The sequence below is a fragment of the Ceratotherium simum genome, chromosome 35 (genome assembly GCF_057802395.1).
Source record: "Ceratotherium simum simum isolate JZ-2026a chromosome 35, ASM5780239v1, whole genome shotgun sequence".
In the NCBI taxonomy this organism is placed as follows: domain Eukaryota; kingdom Metazoa; phylum Chordata; class Mammalia; order Perissodactyla; family Rhinocerotidae; genus Ceratotherium; species Ceratotherium simum.
Genome location: NC_141934.1, coordinates 22,429,929 through 22,450,543, shown reverse-complemented (window position 1 = coordinate 22,450,543; position 20,615 = coordinate 22,429,929). Strand labels below are relative to the sequence as shown.

The 20,615-nt window shown below is 42.4% G+C and overlaps 1 protein-coding gene across 3 annotated transcripts in view; it reads left to right on the top strand.

Moving 5' to 3' along the window:
* The window catches only part of ACAD10 (acyl-CoA dehydrogenase family member 10), a 57,432-nt gene that overhangs the window by 23,497 nt on the left and 13,320 nt on the right, over positions 1-20,615 (top strand). For all 3 annotated transcript variants that reach the window (XM_087424211.1, XM_087424209.1, XM_087424210.1), the window contains exons 8-12: positions 2,881-2,949; positions 4,728-4,909; positions 14,354-14,504; positions 15,924-16,069; positions 17,193-17,366. In XM_087424211.1, coding sequence (XP_087280337.1) covers positions 2,881-2,949; positions 4,728-4,909; positions 14,354-14,504; positions 15,924-16,069; positions 17,193-17,366 — 722 coding nt within the window. The remainder of the gene's footprint in view (positions 1-2,880; positions 2,950-4,727; positions 4,910-14,353; positions 14,505-15,923; positions 16,070-17,192; positions 17,367-20,615) is intronic.

Genomic DNA, 20,615 nt, shown 5'->3' with positions numbered 1-20,615 from the left:
TTTATTTTTACCTTCTTAGGTGTAACCTTAGGCCTTTGATTTAAAATCTTCCTTTTCTAATATGAGAATTGAAAATTATAAATTACTTTCTAAGCACATCTGCTTCCCACAAATTTTGACATGTTATATTTTTATTATTATTACAGTTTGAAATATTTTCTAATTTCCCTTGTGATTCCTTCTTTGATCTATGGCTTATATGGAAGTGTGTTATATAATTTCCAAGTATTTGGGCTTTTTACTGATTAGTAATGTAGCTACGCCAGCTTTCTTATGCTTACCAATTGCCTGGTACTTCTCTTTCCATTCTTTTATTTTTTTCTACGTTTTTTTTTCTTTTATCCCCCAGCTTTATTGAGATATAATTGACATATAACAGTATATGAGTTTAAGTCATACAATGCAATGATTTGATATACTTATATATTGTGAAATAATTACCACAATAGAGTTAGTTAACATTTCCATCACCTCACGTAATTACCTTTTTTCCCTGTGGTGAAAACATTTAAGATCTGCTCTCTTAGCAACTTTCAAGTATATAATACAGCGTTGTTAATTATAATCACTGTGCTGAGCATTACATCCCAGAACTTACTCATCTTATAATTGGAAGTTTGTCCCCTTTGACCAACATCTCCCCAATTCTCCGGTCCCCTAGCACCTAGCAACCACCATTCTACTTTCTGCTTCTATGAGTTGGGCTATTTTAGGTTCTACATATAAGTGATATCATACAGTATTTTTCTTTCTCTGTCTGACTTATCTCACTTAGCATAATGCCCTCAGGGTCTATCCACATTGTCACCAAATGGCTGGATTTCCTTCTTTCTCGTGGTGGAACAAAATTCCATTATATATTATATTATATTATGTTATGTTATATATATGTCGCATCTTCCTTATCCATTCATCCATTCACAGACACTTAGATTGTTTCCATATCTTGGCTATTGTGAATAATGCTGCAGTGAACATGAGGGTGTCTCTTCGAGATCCCGAGTGCATTTCCTTTGGATATAGACCTAGAAGTAGGATTGCTGGATTATATGGCAGTTCTATTTTTATTTTTTTGATGAACTTCCATACAGTTTTCCATAGTGGCTGTACCAATTTACAGTCTCATCAAGAGTGCGCAAAGGTTCCCTTTTCTCCACATCCTCACTAACACTTGTTATTTCTTGTCTTCTTGATGATAGCCATTCTAACAGGTGTGAGGGGACATCTCATCGTGGTTTTGATTTACATTTCCCTGATGATTAGAGATGCTGAGCATCTTTTCATGGACCTGTTGGCCATCCATATGTCTTCTTTGGAAAAATGTCTATTCAAGTCCTCTGCCCATTTTTTAATCAGATTGTTTGTTTTTTTGCGATTGAGTTGTATGAGTTCCTTATATGTAACCCCTTATTAGATAGATGGCTGGCAAATATTTTCTTCCATCCTGTAGGTTGCCTTTTCATTTTGTCGTTTCTTTTGCTGTGCAGAAGCTTTTTAGTTTGGTGTACTCCCCTTCATTTATTTTTGCTTTCAGTGTCATATCCAAAAAATTATTGCTGAGACCAATGTTAGGGTGTTTTTTCTCTGTTTTCTTCTAGGAGTTTTATGGTTTCAGGTTTTATGTTTAAGTCTTTAATCCATTTCAAGTTAATTTTTGTAAGTGGTATAAGACAGGGGTCCAGTTTTATTCTCTGCATGTGATGATCCAGTTTTCCCAACACCATTTATTAAAGAGACAGTCCTTTCCCTGCTGAGTATTCTTGGCTCCCTTGTCCAATATTAGTTGACCATACATGGGAGGGTTTATTTCTGGGCTCTTGATTCTGTTCCATTGGTCTTTGTGTCTGTTTTTATGCCAGTACCATACTGTTTTTTTTCTTTTTATTGAGGTCATAATAGTTTATAACATTGTGAAATTTCAGTTGTACGTTATTGTCAGTCACCATATATATGTGCCCCTTTACCCCTTTCACCCAGTCCCCCAACCCCCTTCCCCTCTGGTAACGACTAATCTGTTCTCTTTATCCATGTTTGTTTATCTTCCACATGTGAGTGAAATCATGTGGTGTTTGTCTTTCTCTGGCTTATTTTGCTAAACATAATACCCTCAAAGTCCATCCGTGTTGTTGCAAATGGGACGATTTTGTCTTTTTTTTATGGCTGAGTAGTATTCCATGGTATATATGTACCACATCTTCTTTATCCAGTCATCAGTTGATGGGCACTTGGGTTGCTTCTACATCTCGGCTACTGTGAATAATGCTGCAATGAACATAGGGAAGCATAAGTCTCTCTAAATTGTTGATTTCAAGTTCTTTGGATAAAGACTCAGTAGTGGGATAGCTGGGTCATATGGTATTTCTGTTTTTAATTTTTTGAGAAATATCCGTAGTGTTTTCCATAGTGGCTGCACCAGTTTGCACTCCCACCAGCAGTATATGAGGGTTCCCTTTTTTTCCAGGTCCTCTCCAACATTTGTTATTTTTTGTCTTGGTAATTATAGCCATTCTAACGGGTGTAAGGTGATATCTCATTGTAGTTAGTACCTTTTTATATTTAAAGCATGTCTCTGGTAGACAGCATATAGTTAGGTCTTGCTTTTCTATCTAGTATGACAATTTCTGTCTTTTAACTGAAATGTTTAGTCTATTAAACTGAAGGTAATTACTGATATGTTTGATTTAGGTCTATAATGTCACTATTTATTTTTGTTTGCTCCATCTGTTTTTTGTTCTTCTTACCTACTTTTGAGTCAATTGAATATTTTTTAGACTTCCATTTTAATTTCTGCATGTACTAATTTTTAAATCAGAAAAATAATTTCAAGAAAGTTTCATTAATTCAACCAGGAGTGATGCTCATTTTTCTTTGTTCTGGCAGGATAATGAGAGCCCTTGCAAATGCTGGAGTACCTGTTCCCAAAGTTCTTGACCTCTGTGAAGATTCAAGGTAATGTCCAGATTTATTTTTTTTATTGTATATTCAAGCTACAGAAGAGAAAAGCCCATATACCAACTCAAATTATAATTTGCTAGAGTAAAGACAAATAAAATTTGGGTAGGAGAGAAAAGAGACTTTATAGCAAGCTCCCCTAGAATTTCACAGATCTTTAAGTTATCTTGAAAGATAGAGCAATACCTGCTTTTATGAGAATTGGTAGAAAGCATCTTTTTTTTTTTTTTTTTTTTTTTAAGATTTTATTTATTCATTTTTTTCCCCCCAAAGCCCCAGTAGATAGTTGTATGTCATAGGTTCGCATCCTTCTAGTTGCTGTACGTGGGACTCGGCCTCGGGTTGGACGGAGAAGTGGTGCCTTGGGGCGTGCCCGGGATCCGAACCCGGGCCGCCAGCATCGGAGCGCGCGCACTTAACCGCTAAGCCACGGAGCCGGCCCCGAAAGCATCTTTTTTAGCATTCTAAAAATATATATCCATTTAGTTTCATGTTGTTGCTTTTGTTAATTTTTTTATTGTAGTCTTTCTAAACTGTTTTTAAACTGCTTTATAATATGCTTTTTGAGTCTGTCTCTTTTTTCCCAACTTTTTAATTATGAAAATTTTGAAACATACAGAAGAGTTGAAAGAAGGAAAAAGTAGTATAATGAGCACTCATGTACACTTCTAAATTAAAACATTGTTAACATTTCACCACATTTGCTTTGTATATATGTATACTGTATATATGTATCTTACATATAAAATAATTTTATATAAATAGTAACAATTATATAATAAAATAATTATTTATGAAATAACTATATCTTATAAATAATTATTTTATAAGTGAATAATTTTCCTTATAAATTTACTTTACAATTTTATAAGTAAATAATTATTTTATAAAATATGTAAGTATATTTTATATATATATATAAATTATTTTTGGCTGAACCTTTTGAAGGAAGTTGCAGATAGCATACATCTCCTAAGAATAAAGACATTTTCTTTGATAACCACAGCAGCATTATTACACTTAAGATAATTAACAGTAGTTTAATAATATAATTTAATATCTAGCTCATGTTCAAGTGAGGATAAACAGTTATAATGGTAGAATTTTCAAAACAACTTTTTGGAGTAGTAAACTGATTTCTAGTAATAACTGAAAAATGGATTAATGACATTTTGGTGTATCACTTTAATACTATAGGGTGGTATAGTATGTGCCATTCATATTACTGGATAATGATAAAAATAATGTCAATAAGAAGAGATATTTATTGAACCCTCATTGGAACCAGACACAAGTGCCGGACGCTCCATATATATTTACTCCCTTAATTCTTACAAATACCCTTTAAAGTTTTACAGATTAAAAAAACAAAGCCCAGAGAAGGTTAGTAAGTCTCTCAGGATCACATTGCTAGAAAGGGGCAGAGGTGGGCTTTAAACCTGGGTCTGTATGATTCCAAAGCTCCTTCTCTCGACATGCAGCTTTCCTATATTGTCACACTTAACCCCATTCCGATGGCCACCCATGGGCGGAAGAGAAGTGAGGCATGCTGGCAAAAAAGTATAGACTGGGCGGTGCGGGTGGATTGGTCTGGGGAGGGAGTACTTCTAACCCCCTGTGCTTGTGTGCAAAGGAAAAAGGACACATCCAGTGCTCTGGGTCTGAACTCCTTCCCCAGCACTCAGAGCACACACGTGGGGCAGAGAGAGCAGTGCCAGCACTAACAGCCTGCCACGTCACGCGTCACTGAAACACCCTGTCTGCGTCCCTCCCAGGGTCATCGGCACTCCCTTCTATCTGATGGAGTACTGCCCAGGCCTCGTCTACAAAGACCCCTCTCTGCCAGGCCTGGAGCCCAGCGAGAGGCGGGCCATATACACTGCCATGAACAGAGTCTTGTGCCAAATTCACAGTGTGGACCTCAAGGCCACTGGCCTAGAAGACTATGGGAAACACGGTGAGCAGGAGGCCGCCTGTCTTTCATGCCGATCAGTTCCACACTAGTGCCTCTGCTTTTAGGATCTGCACGGTGTCAGGGTGCTAACGCACCATGCATTTGCTAAATGTGAAGTGGGCTTATTAGCTTCCTACTTGGTGTTAAGAGAGGTTCGGGGATTCGATCGGAGACGTAAAAGACACTTTTCACTCCAAACAAATGGACCGAAGGTATATTTTATTATATAGAGGATAGTAAAGGCAAAAGTCTGCAAACAGATCCAAATAGGTCAAATATTAAGAGGGAAAAAAAACATCAGCCCGACTGGAAAGGGAAAACACCCACATCAGCTGAAGAGAAATGACACAAATCAACCGGAAAGAGAAACACCAGGTTGACCGAAAAGAGAACACATCAAATCAATTACTTCATATCAAATCAATTACTTCACATCAAATCAGTTACTCACAACATCCACGCCCCACTGCCGGGAGAGCCCTGTCAATCGACGCGGCTGGGCAAGGATCACACGTCCTGGGCAAGGTGTCCCTTCCACAGGTGGAACTCTCTCTAGGTGGAACTCTCTCTGAGGCTCCGTTTCCAGCAGTTTTTATACCATCAGTAATTTTCAGAGTAAGCAATTACAGAGTTTGCAGAGCAAGCATTTAGTGTTTCCATGTACAAATGGTTATCAGTGGCGTACGTGCACTGAGCCCCCTGGCTAACGTCCCAGCCCAGTAGTTGCGCACGTGCATTGTTCTCTTTGGTTATCGTCCTAGCCCGGCACAGATGGCCAGTCCATTCCGGGCCAGGACGCTCCAAGAGCCTTGAAATGTTACAACTTGCAACTCTCTCCGTGGGAGAAAGGCCAGTTCCCGGGAAAAGGCCAGTTCCCACCACACAGAAAGCAGCTTTGTATTTCTTTTTTGTGCTGGTGGCTGTAGGTCAATGGAGCGGCCAAACATGGCTGTACTCATGTCAAGACATATTCGGCCGTGGCCGTTTCCATTAACCATAAGACATCATATGCACAGACAATGAACTTTGTACGCAAGTACATAAGGCACATCCAAGAATCTAAAATCTAATGACTACAATAATTATAAAACTATCTCGCAATAAAGGACCCAAACCCCAAGGTAACCAATCAAACAACCCCTTAGAATATGAAATGTTATTAACTTGATCTTGCAAATCATGTATAGCATCAAAGATAACATTAGATAAGATAACACTTAGGCCTAACAAATTAGCTTGCAGAAGTCCAGACCAGCCCCCATCACGGAGGGTAGCAGAAGGCAGGGTAATAGAGAAATTATAACTAGTTTTCTGTGACTGGTCAGATATAGGCTTATACTGAGAGATTGCTTGATGTTTTTGAGACCAAATTTTTCGGCCATTCATAGTCCAGGTTATAGGTCCCACTGGTGTAGAGCAGTTGGTCCAGCAGTGCAGGGTCAAAGGTTGTCCTATGGAGACATTAGTTGGCATGTAGGTCTGCAGCAGACATGGAAGTGCAGCACAGCATAGCAAACACAGCAGGAATATCTATTCACGCAAAGAAACAGAATTTTTAGGAACATGATATAATTGTTTATTTCTTGGATACATTACTATGAGCGTTGCAGTGGGCCCTTGGGCCACTACTTTTGCGGCACGTGGAGCCGCATTGGGTGGATGTGTCACCCATACCTTTGCTCCAGGTTTCTATCTATCTGTAGACTCAAATCTTTGCATTCTTCTTTTAGTTAATTTACTTGGAGGTTGTCCTTGTGACACATTTGGAGTCAGGAGGGGAAGCACCAATAATTGTCCCACTCGTTCCCCAGACTCTACAGTTAGTATTGTGTCACTACCATTATATAATATAAATTTTATTTCTCCTTGATAATCTGGATCAATAACTCCTCCTAGTACATCAATACCTTTTGCTGCCAGTCCAGAGCGTCTTTTTAACAAACCAAAGGTATTTTTGGGAAATTGTATCCCTATCCCAGTAGGGACTATAGACTGCCTCTTAGGGGGCAATTGAATAGAATGAACAGTAGATAAATCCAATCCAGCCGCTTCGGCCGTGGCACGAAAAGGCGGTTTAGCAGACTGAGTCAGGGGCCAATAGGTTAAGGTCATAAGCTCATGGGTGGCGGCTGCCACTTTTGTAATCTTTGTTGGTAACAACCTTGACAGAGGAGTCTCATTAGGGCCTAATGGCCTGTTATTTAACACATTTAGAGCAGTACTTAGATGGTTGTGCCACCCCTTTAATGAGCCATGACCAAGTTTCCTCAATTGTTGTTTAAGCAATCTATTCATTCGTTTTATGAGGCCTGCAGCTTGGGGGTAATAAGGTATATGATAAATCTATTTTATATAATTTTCTTTGGTATAGGTTTGAATCAACTTACCTGTAAAGTGGGAACCGTTGTCACTCTGAATTTGCCTTGGTGTTCTATAATATAACTTGATTATATCTAATAATTTTATGGCACTCTGTTGGGTGGCCACTTTAGCTGGTATAGCCAATAAATAACCAGAATATGTATCAACAGCAGTGCAGGCATAAGTATATCCACAAGAATTTGGCAATGGTCCGATAAAATCTATTTGCCAGGTATGGGCGGGAAATAATCCCTTTTGGATATGACCTTGGTAGGGGTGTGGAACTCCCCGTTTATTTAACTGTTGGCATAACTGACACTGTTGTACTGCAGTGGCAATATCATCATGGGTGACAAGGATTCCCCTTTGTTGTGCCCACCTGTATGAAGCTTGTTCTCCCAAGTGTCCACTCTTTTCGTGGACCCATTGTGCTAAGCCTGGGTTGTGCGTTGCACGAATCTGCACCAGCTGATCAGCATGAGAATTATGCTTTCGTTCTGCAGAAATTAAAGAACTGTGAGCATCAACATGAAATACAGTAACAATCGTGTTTTGACACCATAACCATATGTCTTCCCATAATTTATTTCCCCATATTATTGGATCATTGGACAAAATTACAAATTTAAAAGCATCTCTTGCATCCAGATTAATTCCTGTAGCGCCCATATCATATAGGCGAACAAGCCAGGTTATAATGGCTTCTCTAGGCTTTTGTGTAGCCCGGGCTAAAATATCAGAAATTTCTTGTTGGTTAAAATCCTCAATCACATCTTTCTTTACAGAATGATTACCATCCATTTCCATCCGCCGACGGCGAAGAGGACGTGCCTCTGTGCGTTTGGGCGGTTTTTCCTCTTCCTCATAATCAGTTTTAGAATCATCATCTCAGATATCACCATCCCATGTGTCCGGGTCCCACTTAGGACCGGCCGATGCTATGGCCATATGAACTTTTTGTTCATTTATTTTTCCTCTCCTCTTTCTATATTTATATTTGGCAACTCTTATAGCAGCCTTTTCTGCTATAGCTTGGTAGTTATGAGCCTGATCTCCCAGTGCATGATATTGACATTGAATCATAGCCAAGCGAGACTGCAAATCTGAATTTTCTTTTTCCAAGAGTGCCTTCTCTTTCTGTATCTTATCCCTATCTTCTATAGCCCGGCGATAAGCAGTCAACAAACACCAACCCCGCCGTGCCAAAAAGGAAACATCATCTTTCGCTTTCCTTTCCACCGTCTGCAAAGCTTTGGTCACATCCAAAGGTTCAAATCGTCGCAGACGAGCATCCCAAGCTTCACATAGCCCTGACCTATGAGTTCATTCCCCAGCCAGAGTGCAAAAGGGAGGGTCCTCCCATCCTGGAATTTTTTCCACCTTGACTTCAGGCAACTGTAAATCTGAATATTCTTTTTCCAAGAGTGCCTTCTCTATCTGTATCTTATCCCTATCTTCTACAGCCCGGCGACATTCCGTTTCCAAGAGTGCCTTCTCTGTCTGTATCTTATCCCTATCTTCTATAGCCCGGCGACATTTCGTTTCCAAGAGTGCCTTCTCTGTCTGTATCTTATCCCTATCTTCTACAGCCCGGCGACATTCCGTTTCTAAGAGTGCCTTCTCTGTTTGTATCTTATCCCTATCTTTTATAGCCCGGCGACATTCTGTTTCTAAGAGTGCCTTCTCTGTCTGTATTTTATCCCTATCTTCTACAGCCCGGCGACATTTTGTTTCCAAGAGTGCCTTCTCTGTTTGTATCTTATCCCTATCTTTTATAGCCCGGCGATAAGCAGTCAACAAACACCAACCTCGCCGTGCCAAAAAAGAAACATCATCTTTCTCTTTCTTTTCCACCGTCTGCAAAGCTTTGGTCACATCCAACGGTTCAAATCGTCGCAGACGAGCATCCCAAGCTTTACATAACCCTGACCTATGAGCCCACTCCCCAGCCAGAGTGCAAAAGGGAGGGTCCTCCCATCCTGGAATCCCTTCCACCTTGGCTTCAGTTACCTTTCGTTTGAATAGGAAAGGCATCTCCTTAATCGAATCCTGCTCACAGCGCCAATTATGTTAAGAGAGGTTCGGGGATTCGATCGGAGACGTAAAAGACACTTTCCACTCCAAACAAATGGACCGAAGGTATATTTTATTATATAGAGGATAGTAAAGGCAACAGTCTGCAAACAGATCCAAATAGGTCAAATATTAAGAGGGAAAAAAAACATCAGCCCGACTGGAAAGGGAAAACACCCACATCAGCTGAAGAGAAATGACACAAATCAACCGGAAAGAGAAACACCAGGTTGACCGAAAGAGAACACATCAAATCAATTACTTCATATCAAATCAATTACTTCACATCAAATCAGTTACTCACAACATCCACGCCCCACTGCCGGGAGAGCCCTGTCAATCGACGCGGCTGGGCAAGGATCACACGTCCTGGGCAAGGTGTCCCTTCCACAGGTGGAACTCTCTCTAGGTGGAACTCTCTCTGAGGCTCCGTTTCCAGCAGTTTTTATACCATCAGTAATTTTCAGAGTAAGCAATTACAGAGTTTGCAGAGCAAGCATTTAGTGTTTCCATGTACAAATGGTTATCAGTGGCGTACGTGCACTGAGCCCCCTGGCTAACGTCCCAGCCCAGTAGTTGCGCACGTGCATTGTTCTCTTTGGTTATCGTCCTAGCCCGGCACAGATGGCCAGTCCATTCCGGGCCAGGACGCTCCAAGAGCCTTGAAATGTTACAACTTGCAACTCTCTCCGTGGGAGAAAGGCCAGTTCCCGGGAAAAGGCCAGTTCCCACCACACAGAAAGCAGCTTTGTATTTCTTTTTTGTGCTGGTGGCTGTAGGTCAATGGAGCGGCCAAACATGGCTGTACTCATGTCAAGACACTTGGAAGTCCACTTGCGTTTTAATGGAGGTGTCTCTTTCCTAGACATTTTGTCCTGGGATAGATCCCATCATGGACAACAGAATCTCTCTTCCCTGCAACTTTATCTCGCTAGATCATGTAAATCTTACTTTTTTCTGATACGGGCCAAGGGTGTTTAAGATACTTCCTTCTCCATTTTCACCCTTTCTCCCAAATATTCTTTTCAACAGGGATAGATTTTTTAAGTGCCATTATGCCAAGGTGTTTTGTTTGTGTAATTTACTTCTGCCTTCTTTTTCAACATTTGAGAGTTCCCGTTGCTCCTCATCTTTGCCAGCATTTGGTATTGTCAGGTTTTTTCTTTTTTTTTTTTTTTAAGTCAGGTGTATTGAAGTGTAGCGTTGTGTGAACTCTGACAAACACACACTTTTATAACCATCATCCCAATTGTCTCAATGCTTTTGCACAAAAACTTTAGCACGAGCCAAAGAATTTCACTTTTTCTGTCCTGCAAAGTTCAAGATTATCTGACTCTTGATCAGTATGGATTCCTAGTCGTAGTCAAAAAGAATCTCTCAGCTAAGCTGTATTTTCTTTCTCTGCTTTTGACCAAAACGTGCCTGTTTTCTGTAGAACTATATCAAAGGCTGCAGTATATGTCCATTATACATCAACTTCTTAACGTATTTCTGCCAAGTTACCTGAAGTTCCACCACTCCATAGCTACATGATCTGAGTCTCCATCACTAACAGTTTGAGACACTTTGCTCCAATGGAGCAGGCTTGCTGATTTCCCAGCCCAAATTGAGCGAGTTCTCCACCCTTCCAAGCGCAGCCAGGTCCATCTCATCCCTTTACATTGTAACCTATCGACCAGAGATACAAACTCAGTGGGGGCATCCCTCCGTCTTGGTGGTCTCATTGGGAAATACTTAGGCTAAGAATATATTTGTTGTTTATCTGAAATTCAAATTATGGCTTAGGAAGGCTCTCTCATGTGCTGTCTGAGTGGACCCTTTGCCTTTTACTTTTCAAGTGGACTATGTTGATGCTCTTTCCACTGACCTATTAGCACGAAGCAACTAAGGAGAAATCTGATGTGATTTCCTGTGACCCAGGACCAGCCTCCTGGGCCACTGGCTGTGTTTTGAGGCTGATAGCATAAAGCAGCTTCATCATATTTCAGATTCGCTGATCCAGCTACAGGGGCATCAGATCTTCCTTTTCAGAATGCTGTGATTTCTCAAGTTATGCCAGGAACCCAGCTGCTGGGTGGGGTATTGGCTATATATAGATATCACCATTTGTGTAAAAGGTGGTATATTTAAATAAATTTAAATATTTGAATAAATTTAAATGTTTGCACAAGGGAAAAAAGTCTCTAAAAGGATACCTGAGAAACTGGTCATGTGAGTTGCCTTGTGGGGTGTCGGGGGAGAAGAGCTGAGTGGCTGGGCAGAGGGTGGGAGAAAGACTTCACTGCATTCCCTTTTGTCATTTTAATTTCGAGCCATGTGAATGTTTTATCTATTCAAGAGAACACATTTAAATTTGTTTTAAAAAAAAGGAAAAGAAAAAAAGCACACAAACATGATTTCTAATCAAAAGACACTTTTGACAAAGGTCCTTTAGGTACAGCCTAATTATCACAAAGAACCTTTCCACTAAGGACCTGCCGGGAGCACATAATCCTCTTTTCTCATCACAGAGGGGCAGGCTGCTTCTGGAAGGACGTTTCAGTGCCTTGGCAGGCCTGCTAGGGACTGGTGGCCAGCAGAGCCGGAGACACAGGGACAGCCGCGTTTGCTTCCTGTGAGAAGCGAATGTCTGCAGCGCTGGGTTGGTGTGTGTGGGGTGCCTAGGGGTCCCAAATCCATGTAGCAGATTTTCCTGAGGGGCCCTTCCTTAGAGGGTCAGCTCCTGTGGTTTTTGTATTGGACTTCTTATGATAATTGTCAAACTTACAGAAATGTGAAATAGTACAATGAATAACTGTATATGCCTACTACTAATTTTAGCAATGGTTAACTTTTGCCATATTCACTTATCTGTCTCCCTCTCTGTCTCTCTAAATGTGTATCTGCATAATTAACAAAGCTGTAGAGCCCATGACACTTCACTCCTAAATATTTCAGTGTGCATTTCCCAAAAATAAACATATTCCCCAATACCATTACCACAGCCAAGAAAATTTACCATTTTCCTGGAATATCTAAAACCCAGTCCATATTCAGATTTCCTCATTATCCCCTGGATATCTTTTATTTATTTATTTATTTTTTTTGTGAGGAAGATCAGCCCTGAGCTAACATCCGTGCTAATCCTCCTCTTTTTGCTGAGGGAAGACCGGCTCTGAGCTAACATCTATTGCCAATCCTGCTCCTTTTTTTTTTTTTCCCCAAAGCCCCAGTAGATAGTTGTATGTCATAGCTGCACATCCTTCTAGTTGCTGTATGTGGGACGCGGCCTCAGCATGGCCAGAGAAGCGGTGCATCGGTGCGCGCCCCGGATCCGAACCTGGGCCGCCAGCAATGGAGCGCGCGCACCCAACCGCTAAGCCACGGGGCCGGCCCACCCCTGGATATCTTTTATAAGTGGGTTTTGTTTTTTCCAAATCAAGATCCGATCAAGGAATCTAGAATAATCCCTCCCCTCACCTGTTTTTTTAATGAATTTTTAAGAGACCAAGTCAATTGTCTTATAGATTTGTCTCAATTATTTCCTTACGGTTTCATTTACTGCTTTCTTCTATTTCCTGTGATTCTTGACTACTGGAAGTTAGTTCTAAAGGCTTGATTTGTTTTGGGTTAAATTCTTGTGGATTTTGATCTCCACCTCTCATGTCTCAGCTGAACCTTCTAAAAGGCAGGTATCCAGATGCTTCAAGCGTGCAGTGGATTCCATGGAAGGAGCTTGATCTACTCTATCCTCGCCCTCAAACCCTTCAGCCTCTGGGGACGTTTTTTCCCTCGGATGAGGGGTGAGGGCTTGGCTCAGAGCCAGAGACCTGACACATTGTTTATGAATTATCAATTATATTAATAGTGACAATTCATAATTGTCAATTGACAATAATAGTGACAATAATAATGGCCACCATTGATTGAGCAGCCTTCTGTGCCAGCACTGCATTTGGTATGTCATGTGTGGATTTCATTTAGTCTTCTCAACAGTCCTGTGGAATACAGGTGTCAGTATCCTCGTACAGTTAAGGCAGTGGAGCTCAGAGGGTTAAACCAGTTGAAGACCTTGACTGTGAGCCAGGTTGACTCCAGAACTCCTTCCAGTGTCTGGTCCCAGATATAACTTGCAGGTTCCTCAGCTGTGGTATCTCTTGGGTCTCTTAGCAAACAACTGAACAGTAACAGCAGGTACTCATGTACTGCTTACTGCATGCCAGGAACAGCTCCAGGGGCTTTACGTATTTTATCCCCCAACAACTCTAAGAAGACCATCTCATCAATGAGGAAACTAAGGCACAGGGAGGTTAAGTAACCTGCCTGAGATCATGCAGTTAGTGAATGGCAGAGCTGGGATTCAGACCCAGGCAATCCGGCCCCAGAGTCCATGCTCTTAGCCAACCACTGTTGTTTAACCAAAAAGGGATTTATTAAAAGCCCTTAGGGGGGCTGGCCCCGTGGCTTAGCGGTTAAGTGCACGTGCTCTGCTACTGGCGGCCCGGGTTCGGACCCCGGGCGCGCACCGATGTGCCGCTTCTCCGGCCATGCTGAGGCCGCGTCCCACATACAGCAACTAGACGGATGTGCAGCTATGACATACAACTATCTACTGGGGCTTTGGGGAGAAAAAGGGAAAAAAAAAAAGGAGGATTGGCAATAGATATTGGCTCAGGGCCAGTCTTCCTCAGCAAAACGAGGAGGATTGGCGTGGATGTTAGCTCAGGGCTGATCTTCCTCACAAAAAAATAAAAATAAAAAGCTATTAGCAAGCTCATAGGATCTCCGAGAGGGCCAGGGATCAGGTTTAGAGTCCATGTGGCTGGGAACAATGCCAAGATCACACTGATCCGGCCAAGACAAAACAGCTGGTGGCTTCCACATGGGGGTGGCAGGAGTGCCATGTGGGAAATTCTCTGTCATAGGAAGATGATGCCTCAGAGCGTTACAGAGGGTTTCACTGCACTGGTTAATTTTCAGAAACTTCGGAGATTGTTGAAATGGCACACCATGTTCTAATCCTCTTTCCCTCAGGGGACTATATTCCACGCCAGGTGCAAACCTGGATTAAGCAGTATCGAGCCTCAGAAACCAGCAGCATCCCAGCGATGGAGAGGCTCATCGAATGGCTGCCGCTCCATCTTCCCAAGCAACAGAAGACCACAGTGGTGCATGGGGACTTCAGGTAGACACGGCCATGAGGAGGGGCGGATATTTTGATGTGAAAAATGATGGGAAGGGCATTTGAAGGGGAAATTAAGCAGCTGGTCTTGGTTTAATTTATGGTTGAGAATTATTTCCATTACAAAAGATCTCCCCGTGCGTGGTCTTTTAAGGCAGGGTTTCTCAGACTTGGCACTATTGACATTTTGGGCCAGATAATTCTTTTTTCTTTTTTCTTTTTTTTTTTGTGAGGAAGACTAGCCCTGAGCTAACATCTGTTGCTGATCTTCCTCTTTTTGCTGAGGAAGACTGGCCCCGGGCTAACATCCGTGCCCATCTTCCTCTTTTATATGGGACGTCGCCACAGCATGGCTTGACAAGCGGTGCGTTGGTGCACACCCAGGATCCGAACCTGCGAACCCCTGGCCACTAAAGTGGAGCACACATACTTAACCACTGCACCACCGGGCCATCCCCCTGGGCCAGATAATTCTTTATGATGGGGGCTGCCCTGTGCAACAGCGGGAGTTGACCACCCCTGGCTTGAAGGTGCAAGTGAGTGCTCTAGTTATTGCTACTCCATCACAAACTCCTTCAAAACTGCTTGCCTGTGAACAGTGATGGCAATTATTTTGCTCGCGAATCTGCAGTCTGGGGACAGGATAGCTTGTTTCCACTGGGGTGGCTCTCGGGCTGGGGCTGGAATCGCCTGAAGGCTCACCCACGTGTCTGGCACTGGGGCGGAGAAGACATGAACAGCTGGGTCCTCAGGCCTCTCTCTCTCTCGTGGTCTTCCGCATGGTCTCTCCAGCATGGCAGCTTCTGTGTAGCTGGACTTCTTACCTGGTGGCTCAGGGCTTCAAAGGTGTGTGTTCCAGGAGAGAGGGCTGGGCAGGAGCTGATCACCTTTTCTGACCTAGTCTCAGGAGTCACTTAGCATCACTTCCATCTGCATTATATTTTTTAGAAGCCAGTTGCTTCAAGGGATGAAGAATTAGACTCTTGTTTTTGTGGCAGGAGTGTCAAAGAATTACAGACCTGTTTTAAAACCCTCACAGGGAAGGAGTAATTTCCAGAACCCGGAGAGGGTAGCTATGTGGAGAGGGCTTCAAAGGTGTGTGTTCTTTGGCCTGACCGAAGCTGTGGCCGTTGGGAGAGGAATACAGCTGTCCCTCAGCTGTCTGCTGAGAGGGAGCTGGAGGGATAAATAACCAGGCCCCCTTCCCATCTCCTGCTGGTGTCTCCCATTGGCTGAACCCAACTGAGCCAGAGGGCAAAGGAGCTGGTGGATGCAGCCCACGAGCTCAGGCCCCCGGGGCACAGAGGGGCCGAGAGGGTGGGGAGTGCATCTGGAGGGGCAAATGGAAGACACCCAGCACGGCGTCCACCCTAGTGCTGTTTTCTTAGAGCTGTCTCTCCATTCCCTCTGTGTCTTATTCAGGCTGGACAACCTGCTGTTCCATCCGGAAAAGACCGAGGTGCTTGCTGTCCTCGACTGGGAACTTTCGACCTTAGGCGACCCCCTGGCGGACGTGGCCTTCAGCTGCCTGGCTCACTACCTGCCGTCCAGTTTTCCCATGCTGCGGGGTAGGAACTGCTGCTGGGCGAGAGGGAGGGATCGAGCCAGCTCTGTTCTCACAGCGTTGGGGCAGACGGCTGAAGTCGGCATGACTGGGCTGGTGCACGAATGGAGGTCCTGGGGGTTGTGGTAGAAAATGCAGTTGGAACACATTGCTGTCACAATGGGGAGAAACCGGTGTAGTATTTTAAGTGAGAATCCTGTGTGTACAGCCACCTCCTATGCTTTCACCCAACTAACTTCTATCTAATTTTTTAAATTAAAAAAACACAAGTTTATTTAAGAATTTTAGAGCCAAAAGAAAACGGTTAAAATCATCAGTAGTCCCAGAGATGACCACTGCTGACATTTTCTTCTTCTCATCTTTTTTTATGTGTATACATACTTTAAACAAAAATGTGGTTAGACAATTTTATGACTTGCTTTTTTTCACTTAATTATACACTTTGGACGTGTTTTCATGCTGTTAAGTATTTCTTCTGCAGCATCATTTTTAATGGCGGCGTAGAATTTTATTGTATAGAATTAACTTAATCAAGATGTTAAACATCCAGACATCTTATTTGGATGTTTAATTTGTTCCCAATGTTTTTTATATTACCTCCCCTTACCCCCACAAAAATGCAGTGAACGTCTTTGTACTAATATCTTTGCCTATATATAAGGTATACTCCTAGGATAAATTGCTAGCAATGGAATATATTACATACTTCCAAACCATGAAAATGTTACAAATGAAGCGTATAGGTAAAATTTTTTATTTGTTGTAATTATCTTTTTCATAAGTTGGTAGGATCTTTCTTTCAATGTCATTTTTTCTCAAATGACTAATTGAAAATAATATGCATCCATCCTGAACTGTGGTCCCAATGGAATTGGAGGCCCCTCATTCCTTTCTTTACTGGCAATTTAGCCTGAAACTTTTAAGAACCAATTTGTGAATAATAACTTCATGCCTGGAGTCCAGCCATCTCAGGGAGGAAAAGCATTGAAATAATGAGCTAACCCTTTGAACTAGTTGTGAAGCTAATTTCCAAGGGAGGAAGTGATTTTCAGAATTTAAATTCTTGCAGGCCACAGGGGAGAGTGGAGTCATTGACTGCCCAGGTCTGGCTCTGTCTGTCGCTTCAGGTTTGAGTGACTGTGATTTGACTCAGCTGGGCATCCCTACAGCAGAGGAGTATTTCAGGATGTACTGTCTGCACGCGGGGATCCCTCCCGTCGAGAACTGGAACTTCTACGTGGCTTTCTCCTTCTTCCGACTGGCCGCAATCCTACAGGGAGTCTACAAGCGCTCGCTCACAGGTAAAGGGATGGCCTGCAAGAGCTGGCTGAGGGTGTGAGTCGCATGGCTTCTCCCCCTGAAAGCCCTCCCGAGGGCTCAGAGGTACCGCTTTGGCCAGAATTCTACAAGATTCAGATAATTCAACCATTTCTCGTTAAGGATATATCATATATATAGTCTTTATTTTTTTTTATTTTTTTATTTTTTTTAAAGATTTTATTTATTTCCCCCCAAAGCCCCAGTGGAGGGGCCGGCCCTGTGGCTTGGTGGTTAAGTGCGCGCGCTGCAATGCTGGTGGCCCGGGTTCGGATCCCGGGTGCGCATCGAGGCACCACTTCTCCGTCCATCCTGAGGCCGAGTCCCACATACGGCAGCTGGAAGGATGTGCAGCTATGACATGCAGCTATCTGCTGGGGCTTTGGGGGGAAAAAATTAAATAAATAAAATCTTTAAAAAAAAAAAAAAAAAAGCCCCAGTGGATAGTTGTATGTCGTAGCTGCACATCCTTCTAGTTGCTGTATGTGGGACTCGGCCTCAGGATGAACGGAGAAGTGGTGCCTCGATGCGCACCCGGGATCCGAACCCGGGCCACCAGCATCGCAGCGCGCGCACTTAACCAGCAAGCCACAGGGCCGGCCCTATAGTCTTTAAATTATTTAAACTTTTTTTAATTATTAAAATAACATGCAAAAAATTGTTAAAGTAAAAGCATACATGATAAGAATTCAGTCATATAGAAGAATATAAAATTATTTTCTTTTCTTCTCAGCACCATTCCTCAAAGCTGCTATTAAGAGTTTCTTGGGCCCCCTAATTTTTTCTGTATATCTATCTTATCTCTCTCCAATTTTTATAAAAATGTGACCATCCTATGGGTATTTTTCAGTACCTTGATTTTTAAATTTTTTATACTTAAGAATGCCTATGAAATATTTGTGTGTGCGTTCATATATATATGATACATATATATATATTTGACAACTATATAAGGCAAATTTCTTGCTCTTTTTTTCACTTAATATTTCATAGAGACTTTTCCATGTGAGTATGTACAGATCTGCATCATTCTTTTGGTTTTCTACAGTACCTTCTATTGTATGGCTATACTGTAGTTTTATTTATTTATTTATTTTGCTGAGGAAGATTTACCCTGAGCTAACACCTGTTGCCAGTCTTCCTCTATTTTTTTTTTGTATGTAGGTCGCTGCCACAGCATGGCTGCCGACGAGTGGTGCAGGTCCACCGCCTGGGAACCAAACCTGGGCTGCCAAAGCGGAGTGTGCCCAACTTAACCACTCGGCACAGGGCTGGCCCTATACTGTAATTTATTTAACCAGTTCCTGTATTGATGTATATTTGGATTATTTGTAGATTTTTGCAATCCCAAGTAGTGGTTGGTGAACATCCTTTCTCACACATCTGTGAATATATCTGAAGGACAAATTCCCAGAATTAGAGTTGCTGGGTTAAAAATATGTGCATTTTAGGGGCTGGCCCGGTGGCATAGCAGTTAAGTGCGCACACTCAGCTGCAGCGGCCTGGGGTTTGCAGGTTTGGATCCCGGGCACGCACCGACACACCACTCATCAAGCCATGCTGTGGTGGCATCCCATATAAAGTAGAGGAAAATGGTCATGGATGTTAGCCCAGGGCCAATCTTCCTCAGGAAAAAGGGGAGGATTGGCATCGGATGTTAGCTCAGGGCTGGTCTTTTTCTCTCTCTCTCACACACACACACACACACACACACACAATGTGCATTTTAAATTTTTATAGATCTTACTAAATTGCCCAGTAAGAGGATTACTAAAGAAGAAAAAGAATTATTGTATTTTCTTTGATGGTGGTTTTACATACATGAGAAAATTCTTTATTGTTCTAGCTGGGAGTTCTAGATTGTATCTTCTAAGTTTGAACTTTTGAGAGGAAAAGTTGTGTTGCTACTTAGAACTGAGGGTTGGGTGAGTTGAGCGTGTAGATACATGTATACCTGTAGAGTGTTTACATATATATGTGGGGATGGCACAGTGTTATTAGTTTTAATTCTAAATTTTATAGGGTAGCTGGGCCAGCTCCATGGCTTAGCGGTTAAGTGCGCGCGCTCTGATGCTGGCGGCCCGGGTTCGGATCCCGGGCGCGCCCCGAGGCACCACTTCTCCGTCCAACGCGAGGCCGAGTCCCACGTACAGCAACTAGAAGGATGTGAACCTATGACATACAACTATCTACTGGGGCTTTGGGGGGAAAAAAATGAATAAATAAAATCTTTAAATTTTATAGGGTAGCAAATGAAATAATCTATATCCTAAATTATTTAAGAAGATAGAAAGGCAGGTTAAAGTTTGCTTCCTTTGTGGAAAGGAAAGCAAGTAGAAAGAAAGCAGACAGAATCTATTGAAAAGACCTAGACATAGTGACGAATGCAGTAGCATTAAATACCTAGTCACCTATGTTATAATCTCTAAATTCCATTCCCACCAGAAGGAACCAGGACTCCTTGAGGAAGTGGCTGGTTTCAGGTCGAGGTGGGATATCTACAAGATGAACCTGGAAGGTCTAGTCATACCAGAAAGCCAGGAAGTCATCAAAGGTGGCCAGGGTCATCAAAAAAGGACTCAGGGGCCAACCTGAATAGGCCCCCACTTGCTGACTGTAGGAAACGTGGATGACCAATAAAGGTGATAGCTAAAATGGATGGAGACACATCAAGTATGTTTCAATCCATGAGTAAAGTGTGATACTAAAACAAAGACAAAGTCTCATTGGTGACTTTGGAGGATGCCTAGGGAAGCAGCCCATTATTCTGAAAATTGGTAAATAAAGGGGAAAAAATCAAGCATTTACCCCACCTTTCCTATAGAAATTATATCTCAGACTAACCAAATAATGGATGAAGGAAAGTTTCTCTTTAGAGAAGCATCCCGGACAGATTGATAGAGTTGGCATATCATCAACTTGCCACCCTAACGCATTGATGGATCTGGAAAATAAACATTAGTGGTGCTAACATCACCAAGAGAGAGACGGCCACACATTCCATACGTCCTCTTGCTTCCCCCAAAAGTCGAACTTGCATCTGACCAATCCTCTAGTGCTAACTACCAACTCACAGGAAACAGAGGGTTTAGAGGAGCACATTAAACAGCACCACTGAGGCACAGCTACTCACAAAATCCAGATTCTGGAACACGTCACACGGCAAACAATTCAGTTTCTTCAACAAATAAATTTAATTCAAATTAAGAAAACTTTGTGCTCTTTGTTAGAAA